The 12912-nt window shown below is 43.7% G+C and overlaps 1 protein-coding gene across 1 annotated transcript in view; it reads right to left on the reverse strand.

The window, feature by feature from the left end:
- Positions 1-408: 408 nt before the first annotated feature.
- The window catches only part of TANGO6 (transport and golgi organization 6 homolog), a 95530-nt gene continuing 83026 nt past the window's right edge, over positions 409-12912 (reverse strand). Inside the window, exons 16-18 of the mRNA XM_077295726.1 lie at positions 3007-3158; positions 1912-2025; positions 409-642 (exon numbers count right to left, since the gene is read on the reverse strand). Coding sequence (XP_077151841.1) covers positions 466-642; positions 1912-2025; positions 3007-3158 — 443 coding nt within the window. The 3' untranslated portion in view covers positions 409-465. The remainder of the gene's footprint in view (positions 643-1911; positions 2026-3006; positions 3159-12912) is intronic.

Below are 12912 nucleotides of genomic sequence, written 5' to 3' on the forward strand. Positions count from 1 at the left end.
AGCTTGTATCTATGTCACCTTGCAGTTCTTAGGCACAGTTCTAAGCCTGAAGGATGTCACCTTGTAGTTCTTAGGCTCAGTTCTAAGCTTAAATGTAGGTCACCTTGAGTTGCTTAGGTCCAGTTATAAGTCTGAATGTATGCCACTTTACAGTTCTGCTCAATTCATTTATATGTGTATACATCAGAGATTCCATAACATGTCTCAATTATATGTGTCTGTATATTATAACCAAAAGTGAGATTTGTCAGCTATTAGTCACAATGTTCGATAAAGATCACTCATTTGGGCTCCACTGGGTAATTATGGCCAATGGGTACATTTGCATGATGTGAATACAGCCATAGACAATGTTATATGTCATGGCATGTATTCATTCTCTAGTAGTGCAATAAGAACAGAGATTGGTTCCTTTATAAAGCTCTTTATCAAATTTTCCAAGGGCTTGAACAATGTATAAATGTCTTATGGCAAAACCACAATTTTCTTCTCTAGTTTCTGAGGAGGAAAAAGAAAAGCTCTCATGATGCCATCCAATTCCTCCAGTCCCAGCTGGGCATGAAGTACAGAAACTGAGTCCTTCTCACACTGCACGATATATTTCAACAAGCGGTAAAGCTCCAGAAGAACATCACGCAGCACCTGATGGAAAACACAAGAAAATAAAAGTCATTAATGACAAGTGAACAGCTTTAAGAGAGACAATTTTTCGACTTTATATGAAAAAGCAATGACGTGAGATCAGGGAGCACAGAGAACAGCAATCCACGACAAGTAGGCAGCTGCAGTCTATGGATTGAATTGACCTTCTTTGCAGCGTAATAAGGCTGCTGTTGCGCTATTTGGTTACTATAAATCACCCAGAATAGACATGTTAGCACCTATAATCTGTCCCAGATGGGTTGTTATGGAAAGAGGCAGAAGCTTTAGCCCTTTGTAGCTGCAACCTGCTGTGCTACTATGTCAACTGATCAGAAAGTGTGGCTGCCAACCTCTATCTCAATGCCTGTACAGATAATGTCACAACACAGAAGAAGATGATACTAGGTCAAAGAATACTGTATCAAAATATAGCCACTTTATTAATCATTTATAAAAAACAGAGGAGACAAGTGCAGGAAGGTGATATACAACAAGCGACATCCATAAGAATGTTGTAAAAATAGCAGGAGGCACATGCTCAGGAGATACAGGTCACCAAAGAATCATAAGATGCTAATAAATATGAATATTACTAATTATTTGCCCAAAGATGTACCAGAAAGATGTAAGAAACGAAATAATAGCTTAGTGACGAACAGTTTTCACGGCAAGTGGGGTTTGAGGGGAATACCCAAGTGCCGTAAACCACAGTCCCGCAGGAAGCTGCATTCAGCAAATCAATCTACGATGTCATAATGACAATGATATACGGGACTAGTGGTAAAGAACGGTGTCATAAATCAGACCATAATATACCATAATCGACCGCACTATTTACCCACCACAATGCAGATAGTCACTCCTGGGAACGCACCTCCTGGCTACTACATTTAAAAGGTGTAGTACCAAGTTCCTCTATCCATAGATTAGAGATTAACTTCCCAATCACTGGGAATCTGACAGCTGGGATCCCCACTAAACCCAAGAACTGGGAATTTGAAGAGCCCTGCGTGAATGAGAGTTGGTCAATCATAACTAACTCTGGTCCATTCTTTCTTAATGAGAATGCTGAAGAGCAGCCAAACAATCTGCACTGATATCTTCGACAGTCACAAAGAATGAATAAAGTGAAGGTCCGTGTGATTGATCACCGCTCCCATTCACATGGTTCTCGGGAGGAAGCGAGGGGCTGAGTGGTCACAAATTATGCTAAAGGGTAACTATCAAACTTGCAACAACCCCTTTAAGCCATTAATGTATGACATTTACCTCTGTTGCCCGCTCACGGAGACCTCGAAGCAGTAGGACAATCACATGGATAGCTGCTCTTCTTACTTCAGCCTCTGGGTCAGTGTGAACCACAGCTGATAAACAGGAAGTCATCTTATAAGAAAAAATAAATAAAAGAACCGTTTGTAGGTGCTAGTGTTTGTTATGCGGCTGTCTGGAACTAAAAACAGTGGCTTTGCTTTTTTTTTTTTTTTTTTCCTTTACCCAGAAACCGCACCAATCAGGTCAATAGTCTTAGTCTGATAATGTAATTCAACCCCATTTTAATGTAAGAAGCTGAACTACAATGCCAGCCATTCCCAAGAATCTTCACACAACTTCTGACAACTTCTGACATTGCAGAGACATGCTGAGCATGTCTGCTCTTCATTTTAGCAATGCATGAGCTTTACCTCATGCACCACCCAGATTGCTGTCAGTCTAGACAAGTCTATGATATGCACCAAAAGTGGTAGAAAAGTGCAGTTCCACTTAAAGGGAACCTGTCACCCCCAAAATCGAAGGTGAGCTAAGCCCACTGGCATCAGGGGCTTATCTACAGCATTCTGGAATGCTGTAGATAAGCCCCCGATGTATCCCGAAAGATGAGAAAGAGGTTATATTATACTCACCCAGGGGCGGTCCCGCTGCCGTCCGGTCCCTCCCATCTTCTTATGATGACGTCCTCTTCTTGTCTTCAAGATGTTGAGGGCAGAGCAAAGTACTGCAGTGCGCAGGCACCGGGCCTCTCTGACCTTTCCCAGCGCCTGTGCTCTGCAGTACTTTACTCTGCCTCAACAGGGCAGACAAAATACACCTGCGCCAGAGCCACAGCGTGAAGACAAGAAGAGGAGGTCATCATAAGAAGATGGGAGGCCCTGGACCGGACCATCGGATCGGACCGCCCACCCAGGTGAGTATAATCTAACCTCTTTTTCTCATCTTTCCGGATACATTGTGGGCTTATCTACAGCATTACAGAATGCATTACAGAATGCTGTAGATAAGCCCCTGATGCTGGTGGGCTTAGCTCATCTTTGATTTTGGGGGTGACAGGTTCCCTTTAAATTCTTTTTGAAGAATGAGGTTATTTACTTCATGAATAACAGGACCCAGGGAAAATTGCAGCTGCTTGCACAATTCACCCAGGTTGGAAAGGCTGCTAGCCCTTATCGAGTTGTCTGGATCCCGGCAACCCCTCAGAAAGGCATGAATCAATGCGTCTTTGTGTTGGAGAACCATATCACCTGCAATAAAAAAAAAAAAAAAGTTACATTCATGGTCTACATAAGCCAATACAAATCTCTATATATAAAGTTGAGTGTATGTGTGTGTAACTGCCACGCCCACTCCACATAGCCCAAATCAATCACTAAGCATCTTTCATTTCATCAGAGCTGTTTAAAAGTAGCTGCGCTGTGATTGGTTGCTATGAGCAACAGTTTTCCTTGTAGACAGTTGTGGTAACTAAGGCCTATTATTCTTATCATTTCTATGGTGTTATCGCCCTTCTGGAAATAACAACTTATTACAGTGCCGACACAGATCACCCTCTGACACGAACTGCAGGGGGAGCCCAGAATCAGGAACTTCTCTTTGTCTGGCATGAAGCATCCTTATTAACTTAAAACTTCAAAACACAGATTAAAAAAAGGAACACAAGACAAATTTCTCCAACCCAGGTATCATTTTAATCGGTGTAACAGCGCCAACCTGACAATGTTGGCTTTTACGGGATGATGTGGGATATTAGGGGTAGTAGTCCTGTGGCTCTGGCTGACGGGATGATGTTGGATATTAGGGGGTAGTAATCCGGTGGCTCTGGCTGACGAGATGATGTGGGATTTTAGGGGTAGTAATCCGGTGGCTCTGACGGGATGATGTGGGATATTAGGGGTAGTAGTCCAGTGGGTCTGGCTGACGGGATGATGTGGGACATTAGGGGTAGTAATCCGGTGGCTCTGGCTGATGTGGGATATTAGGGGTAGTAATCCGGTGGCTCTGGCTGATGTGGGATATTAGGGGTAGTAATCCGGTGGCTCTGGCTGATGTGGGATATTAGGGGTAGTAATCCGGTGGCTCTGACGGGATGATGTGGGATGAGGGGTAGTAGTCAGATGGCTCTGGCTGATGTGGGATATTAGGGGTAGTAGTCCGGTGGCTCTGGCTGATGTGGGATATTAGGGGTAGTAATCCGGTGGCTCTGACGGGATGATGTGGGATGAGGGGTAGTAGTCAGATGGCTCTGGCTGATGTGGGATATTAGGGGTAGTAGTCCTGTGGCTCTGGCTGACGGGATGATGTTGGATATTAGGGGGTAGTAATCCGGTGGCTCTGGCTGACGAGATGATGTGGGATTTTAGGGGTAGTAATCCGGTGGCTCTGACGGGATGATGTGGGATATTAGGGGTAGTAGTCCAGTGGGTCTGGCTGAAGGGATGATGTGGGACATTAGGGGTAGTAATCCGGTGGCTCTGGCTGATGTGGGATATTAGGGGTAGTAATCCGGTGGCTCTGGCTGATGTGGGATATTAGGGGTAGTAATCCGGTGGCTCTGGCTGATGTGGGATATTAGGGGTAGTAATCCGGTGGCTCTGACGGGATGATGTGGGATGAGGGGTAGTAGTCAGATGGCTCTGGCTGATGTGGGATATTAGGGGTAGTAGTCCGGTGGCTCTGGCTGATGTGGGATATTAGGGGTAGTAATCCGGTGGCTCTGACGGGATGATGTGGGATGAGGGGTAGTAGTCAGATGGCTCTGGCTGATGTGGGATATTAGGGGTAGTAGTCCTGTGGCTCTGGCTGACGGGATGATGTGGGATATTAGGGGGTAGTATTCCGGTGGCTCTGGCTGACGAGATGATGTGGGATTTTAGGGGTAGTAATCCGGTGGCTCTGACGGGATGATGTGGGATATTAGGGGTAGTAGTCCAGTGGCTCTGGCTGACGGGATGATGTGGGACATTAGGGGTAGTAATCCGGTGGCTCTGGCTGATGTGGGATATTAGGGGTAGTAGTCCGGTGGCTCTGGCTGATGGGATGATTGAGATATTAGGGGTAGTAGTCCTGTGGCTCAGGCTGACGGGATCATGTGGGAAATCTGTTCATCTTTGCACCGGAAGAAAAAAATCAAAAATTTTGTTTACCAAAAGGCTCCTGAATGAATTGAAAATAAAATACTATCAATATTTGGTGTAATCATTTAATTTGTGTGGGAAATCTGTAGTGTTAATTATATTGCACATAAAAACATTTCACATCATATATTCATTATAATTTGTTATAACTAACCAGTTTGTTACTATGCCTGGGCAACGCCGGGCTCTTCAGCTAGTGTAGTATAAACAGATAAGTCTTAAAGGGGTTGTCTCATTTTAGTCACAGGATAAGCCATTGTAAGTTGGCCGCCGGACAAGTCCTGGAGGGGAGATGTGTGTCATCGCGACTATTCGCTGTGGTGATGTGAGCTAGGAAGTATACTCCAGCACGTATTGTGCTGAGTTATTTGGCCATTTCAGGGCCAGGTTTTACGAGCAGTCATAAGAGATGGGTGGGAATGACCACTCACATATCCCAACACCAGGGGCGTAGTTTGGCTAATAAAATGGAGGCCAATTGCCTCATTCAGTGTCTGTGGCTAGAGGTGTGGGACCGCCATTGTGTGTGTGCTAAAGACACAGACCTGTGCGGGCGGACTCCCAGTATTAGATGGAATGTTTATTTTCTGTTTGTTTTCATGTTGTGCCTGAAAAGGCTGTTCCATTTGTTTTTTCTATCCAGAGCAGTTTATGCAGTTTAATAAACTAGCTTGGACATTCCAGTAATACCGCTTCCTGTGCCTGCCTCAACTGCAGCTGAGTACGTACAGATTCCTACACCATAAATGTCTGATTGGTGCAGATCCTACTGCAGAGACCAAAATCTATTAGACATCTTTGACATATCTTATGAATATGACATTTATGTCAGAGATTGAACAACCCTTTTAATCTTCACATCGCCTTTATATCCACCTGCAATGAGTGCCCCCTGGTCCTTAGTATGGTCCATGGAATGAATAAGTCATGCGCCACCTCCTTTGTACTGACCACACATATTTATTCATGAAAAGGAGAACCCCTCTGAAGCGTCTTTTTTCTAAGCTAAACAAGCCCAACTTTTCCAACCTATCATCATATGAGAGGCCTTCCGTCCCGTGTAACAATCTAGTTGCCCGCCTGTGAACTAACTAACTTTTGAATGTGTTTTTTTTTTTTTTTTTTTAATGTGGAGCCCAAAACTGCATCCCATATTCTAGATATGGCCTCACAAGTGATTTATAAAGGGGTAACAATACATTTGAATTGCAGGATTTTAGCTCTATTTTTAAATACACTAAAATCTTGTTTGCTTTTGTGGCTGCTACTTGACATTGAGTACTGCTGCTCAGCTTACTTGTAACCAGAATACCAAGTCCTTCTACTGTTCTGTAGTCCCAAGTATGCTCCCATTTAATGTATATGCAGCAATAGGATTACTCTGTCCTAGATGCATTATGCTACATTTATCTATATTAAACTCAATTTGCCAAGTGTTTGCCCATTCATACATCTTACCCAGATAGTTTTGCAAAATTGTACTGTCAAGGTCAGATTTTAATATCCTACATAGTTTGGTGTCGTTAGTAAAGACTGACACTTTACTCTCAATCCCATCCACAAGGTCATTAATAAAGAGGTTAAAAAGAATCGGTCCTAGCACAGATCCCTGCGGTACCCCACTGCTGGCTATATCCCATTTAGAGAACGTACCATTTATAACGACACTTTGTTTCCGGTCACTTAGCTAATTCCTTACCCATCTGCACAGTTTCCCCCAGTCCCTTCCTCTGTAGCTTCAGTATAAGGCTGTTATGTGGTACAGTATCAAATGCCTTTACCAAGTCCAGATAAATCACATCAGATGCATTACCAACATCCAGATTTGCACTTACCTCCTCATATAAACCCAACATGTTATTAGTTAGACACGACTGATCTTTCATGAATACATGCTGGTTGTCAGTTATTATATTATTCTCTGCAATATATTTCTGCAGGTTCTCACTTCTAATGCCCTCAAAAAATTTTACACACTACTGACGTCAGGCTTACCAGACAGTAGTTGACCTTCTTACCTTTCTTAAATACCGGTAGCACATCAGCCATTCTCCAATCCTGTGGCACCAGCCCTGTTACAAGAGGGTCTAAGAATATAAGATCCAGCTGTCTATCAATTAATGAGCTATTTCCCTCAGCATCCATGGATGAATGCCATCTGGATGAGGGGAGTTTGTCAAATGTTTAATTTACTCAGACGCAGGCATACTTCTTCTTGTGTTAAACTAGTTATATCAGGTGGTTAACTTTGAATTTTGCCTTGTTGAAAGATCCCTGGAACAGTCAGTTCATTGGTGAACACAGATGAAAAGTGCCTGTTTAATCTCTCAGCATTTTCTTTGTCCTCTATAATTATCTTGTTATTATCGTCTTTTAAGGGGTCTACACCATCCTTTTTTTTTTGCATTGATGTATTGATACATTTTTTGGGGATTTATTTTAAGTCACTGGTGATTTGTTTCTCTGTGGAAAACTTTGCCAGCTTGATTTTTTTTTTACATTTCTTACTTAGCATTTCAGGAGTATGAAGATCTATTTCTGTATTCTCGACCTTCAAGATTTTGAATGCCCTTTGTTTTAGTCTTATTAAACTTTGTAGTGTTTTATTTATCCATAATTGTTTCTTTGTATCCCTGAACATTTTATTACCAGAGGGTATATATTTTCTACAGCATTCTAGTAGTATATCCTTAAACACACCCCATTTAGGATATGTGTGCAAGTTGAGCATTTGTATGCAGAAATTTCTGCAAGGTTTCTGCGTCTCTTGGCAGGAAAATCGCTGTGGAAAAAACAAACGTTTTTGTCTCATTTTTGTATGCGTTTTTTTTGTACAGCATGGAATGCTTTTTTGAGCTAAATATATATTTTTTTAAAAGTTTTGTGACGTAATTTCTTGGTTTAACACCACCTTTTTCATGCTGATGCAGTAGCATCAGTATAATTGGATTAGAGCTTGGTGTCAGCAGCAGTCATTGACACCTAGCTCTAGGCTTAAGGTACCGTCACACTCAGCGACTTTGCAGCGAGAACGACGACGATCCGTGACGTTGCAGCGTCCTGGATAGCGATCTCGTTGTGTTTGACACGCAGCAGCGATCTGGATCCCGCTGTGATATCGCTGGTCGGAGCTAGAAGTCCAGAACTTTATTTCGTCGCTGATCACTCGCTGTCATCGCTGGATCGGTGTGTGTGACACCGATCCAGCGATGTGTTCACTTGTAACCAGGGTAAATATCGGGTTACTAAGCGCAGGGCCGCGCTTAGTAACCCGATATTTACCCTGGTTACCATTGTAAAAGTAAAAAAAAAACACTACATACTCACCTTCTGATGTCTGTCACGTCCCCCGCCGGCGGCTTCCCTGCACTGAATGTGTCAGCGCCGGCCGGCCGTAAAACAGAGCACAGCGGTGACGTCACCGCTGCTGCCGGCGCTGACACATGCAGTCAGTGCAGGAAGCTCTCGGCAGCAGCGCGTAACCCTGTGGACGCCGGGGGACGTGACAGACATCAGAAGGTGAGTATGTAGTGTTTTTTTTTTTACTTTTACAATGGTAACCAGGGTAAATATCAGGTTACTAAGCGCGGCCCTGCACTTAGTAACCCGATGTTTACCCTGGTTACCCGGGTGCTGCAGGGGGACTTCGGCATCGTTGAAGACAGTTTCAACGATGCCGAAGTCGTTCCCCTGATCGTTGGTCGCTGGAGAGAGCTGTCTGTGTGACAGCTCCCCAGCGACCACACAACGACTTACCAACGATCCAATCGCTGGTCGTGATCGTTGGTAAGTCGTTTAGTGTAACGGTACCTTTAGTAATGAAAAAGGTGTCAGCCAGGCACATTCATTACTAAGCCAATAAGTAAACACATACACACACAAAGTCACCAGCCTATGTAGGAGCTTTAACAGAAGGAAGTATATAGGCTGTAACCAGACAGCAACTGTTAATTTTAAAGAAAAAAAAATTATAAAAAAAAATTGTGTGCTCCCACGTAATTTTAATAACCAGCAGAGGGAATGCTGACGGCTGTTGTTAATATTCTGGGAAGGAGCTAAAAGCCATAAAGTTTCCCATACTATTAATATCAGCTCGCAGCGGTTTGCTTAGACTTTACTGGCTAGTTTACATGGGGACCCCAGAAAAAAAAAAATGACATAGCGTCCCCCTATAAAATCTAAGCAGCAAATGCTCGACAGACAGCTGCAAGCTGATATTAATAGCCTAGGAAGGGGCCATGGATATTGGCCTCACCCAGATTAAAAACATCAGCTCTCAGCCGCCTCAGAAAAGGCATATCTATAAGATGAGCCAAATCTGGCGCTTATCCTCATTCATCCCACTTGCCCTGTAGCGGTGGCAAGTGGGGTTCACATTTGTGGGGTTGATGTCACATTTGTATTGTCAGGTGACATCAAGCCCACAGGTTAGTAATGTAGAGACGTCTAAGACACCTATCCATTAGTAACCCCATAAAAATAAAATAAAGCACAATACTCCTCAGCTGCCCGCAGAGAAGATATTCCATAACATCACACGACGATCCTGATCATTTTGAGAGCAGTCACTGATGTGACTTATCTCAAAGACAGCCCGCAAAACACTGACAGGAGGTAATCACTCCCACAGTGTATCACTGAGCTGCCGTGAGAGAGTTCACTGGAGTTCGTCAGCTGATCAGCTCCGGTGATTTCCCTTACGGCACCACTGCTACGTGGGAAAGTTCTCACCCAGCGATGCTGTAAGTGAGAGCTCAGGAGCTGCCGAACTTCGGTGAACTCTCATGGCAGCTCAGTGATACACTGCGGGAGTGATTACCTCCTTTCAGTGTATCGCCAGCGGCCGGGTAGAGTGGTCACATCTCCCGATGTGACTGTTCTACACGCAAGATCACCGTGGGACACTCAGGATTACGTGGACTATGGCGGACAGGTGAGTATATGTTGGTTTATTTATTATTTTACATTATTTCTAGGAGATGAAGGTGTCGGGGATTTGGTGTTAGGCGAGTATATTGGGTTTTAATTTTTATTTTAATATGTATGTATTTTCACTTTTTTTTTTAAACTGTGAGCACAAGCGCCGGCAGATGATATTACATCTCCCATCTGCGGCTCCTGCTGTCACTGTTATCAGTGACAGCAGATGTGGCCCGATGGGAGCAGTAGTCTCATCGGCCAACGCCTGCGGGTCACAGGCACAGCTGACATCTGACAGCTTTACCCCGCAGTGCTCTGACCGACTGTATTACCGGCGGTAGCGTTACCGCCAATAACTACCGCGCCGGTGTTTCCCATGCTGTCACACAGATGACAGCGTGGGAACCACCATAAGAAGATAGTAAAACGCAAAACAAAAACTCAGCAAATCCGCAAACATTTTTATACTTGCCCACTTGGAAGATTAGGCACCAATTATATCGGCTGATGATTGTGCTTCCCTCACCTCTTCTGGGTGGTGCTTACATATAGAGTCATGATATATTACACAGACAAGAAAATAAATGGAGCATTCACCCGATCTTCTTGTTGAATGCCTTTAATCCATATTAGATGATACCAACATCTCAATAAAGTGCATGGTGCGGTGTGCATCACTCCCCTGTCTCCTGCACACCGCACCATGCACTTTATTGAGCTGTTGATATCATGTAATATTGATTAAAGGCATTCAACAAGAAAGACAGGGTGAGTGCTCCATTTCTTTTCTTCTTGTCTGCGATTTTTATACCTGCCTTTTTGCAGCGGATTTGACTGACTCAATAGAAGTCAATGGGTGCAGAAACGCTGCAGGGATGCACAAAGAATTTACATGCTGCAGAGAAAAAAAAACACACTGCAAATACACATAGAAATGTACTGATCATGTGCACAACACTTCAGGATTGTCATTGAATTACCTGGCATAAGGATTCCATTGCGTTTTGGACCATTTCTGAGCAGAGAAAACACTGCGAAAACGCATCAAAAAAGCATCGTGTGCACATAGCCTTGTGGTCAGTATCCCCATTTACCATGAGATGGTCCCAGTCTACATGATTAAGCTCTTCCCTTAATTTGTTGAAATCAGCTTTCCTAAAGTTCCAGGTTTTTGCATTTCCCCTTTTGAATGTTTGATTGAAAATTACTTTAAATCTTACCATATTATGGTCACTGCATCCCAAATGCTCCCTGACCTTCAGATCTGAAATTGTATCTGGTTTATTTGACAGAACCAGATCCAGGAGATTACCTCCCCTGGTTGGTTCATCTACCAGCTGAGAGAGGTAATTGTCCTGAATTGTGGATAATAACTTGCAGCTTTTAGCGCAACCAGAAGATTCTAAGTCCCATTGAATGTCTGCATAATTAAAATCCCCCATAATATGGACCTAATTATTATCTGTTGCCTTTTTAAATTTGCTGCAGCATTTACTCCTCTACTTGTTCAGCTATATTGGCAGTCCAGTTTTGTTTTTTTATTTACCATGTTAGGCCCCTTTCACACATCAGTATTTTGCCATCAGTCGCAATTCGTCGAATTTTGAAAAAAATGGATCCGGCGACTGATGCCGTTCGTCTTTTGCTAGAATGGAAGCCTACGACGACGGATTCCTTTTTTTTTAACTGAGCATGCTCCGACCCAATTAGCCAGATCCACTAGTCGGATCCGTCAAAAAAACCAATCCGTCGCAGGTTCTATCACAGTGATCAAAATGAATGAATCTGCCGGCCGATTCCATTTTGGAAGATGGCGGCGCCCGTGGAGAAGACGGACGGACACCGGGAGAGACACCGGAGCTCGGTAAGTATGGGGGGGGGGGGGGAATCGGACAGCGGGGGGGTGATATTGGACTGTGGGGGAAGCGGACGGGAGGACGGAGGGGAGCGGAGAACAGCAGAGGACAGGACAGAGGGGAGGAGATCGGTGGCAGATCGTGCTCTCCAGCCATGGCCAATGATATTGCAGCATCGGCCATGGCTGGATTGTAATATTTCACCAATTTTTATTGGTGAAATATTACGATTGCTCTGATTGAAAGTGAAACAGTCACTTTCAACAGCCAATCAGAGCGATCGTAGCCACGGGGGAGCTGAAGTACCACTCCCCCTGTCCCTGCAGGTCGGGTGAAATTAGAGTTAACCCTTTCACCCAACCTGCAGGAACGCGATCATTCTGTGACGCAGCATATGCGTCACAGGTCAGATTGGCACCGACTTTCATGACGCATACGCTGTGTCACAGGTCGGGAAGGGGTTAAAGGTAAAACTGTTTAGACATTGTTGGCACCAAAGTCACTGAATGCCGATGTAATGGATACATTTTGTTGACCTTGGTTTTAGTCTGACCTGTCTAATTTACACACCAAAAATTTAGGGGGGACAGTTCAAAGGGGTAGGGGGAGGAGCTGGGGTGAAAATTGAGTGTGTCAATTATACTCAAGAACATTGGTTGTATTTATTCTTTATGTATTTGTGTGCAACTCATGATACTAATATTCACACTTGTTCTTTCATATTTTGCTTCATATCTTATTTTTTATATTTTGCTCGATAAAACGGTAATTAGACCTACCGGTAATTGTATTTCCAGGAATCCATCCTGATAGCACCATGGAGGACGTCCTTCTTATTCACAGTGGGACAGAGAACCACTAGAGTTTAAAAGGACCCTCCCACTACCACCCATCAGTGATTTTCCAAAGTAACACATCTGGATGGATGCAAGAAGAGAAATTTTATTTAAACAAGAACTTGTCATACAAATGTTACATCACATAAGTATGGAATAGTTTGCAATAGGGAGGGAACTAATAGTGCTGTCAGGATGGATTCCTGGAAATACAATTACCAGTTGGTCTAATTACCGTTTTCCAGGTCACCA

Source organism: Ranitomeya variabilis, chromosome 3 (assembly GCF_051348905.1).
Source record: "Ranitomeya variabilis isolate aRanVar5 chromosome 3, aRanVar5.hap1, whole genome shotgun sequence".
Taxonomy (NCBI): Eukaryota; Metazoa; Chordata; class Amphibia; order Anura; family Dendrobatidae; genus Ranitomeya; species Ranitomeya variabilis.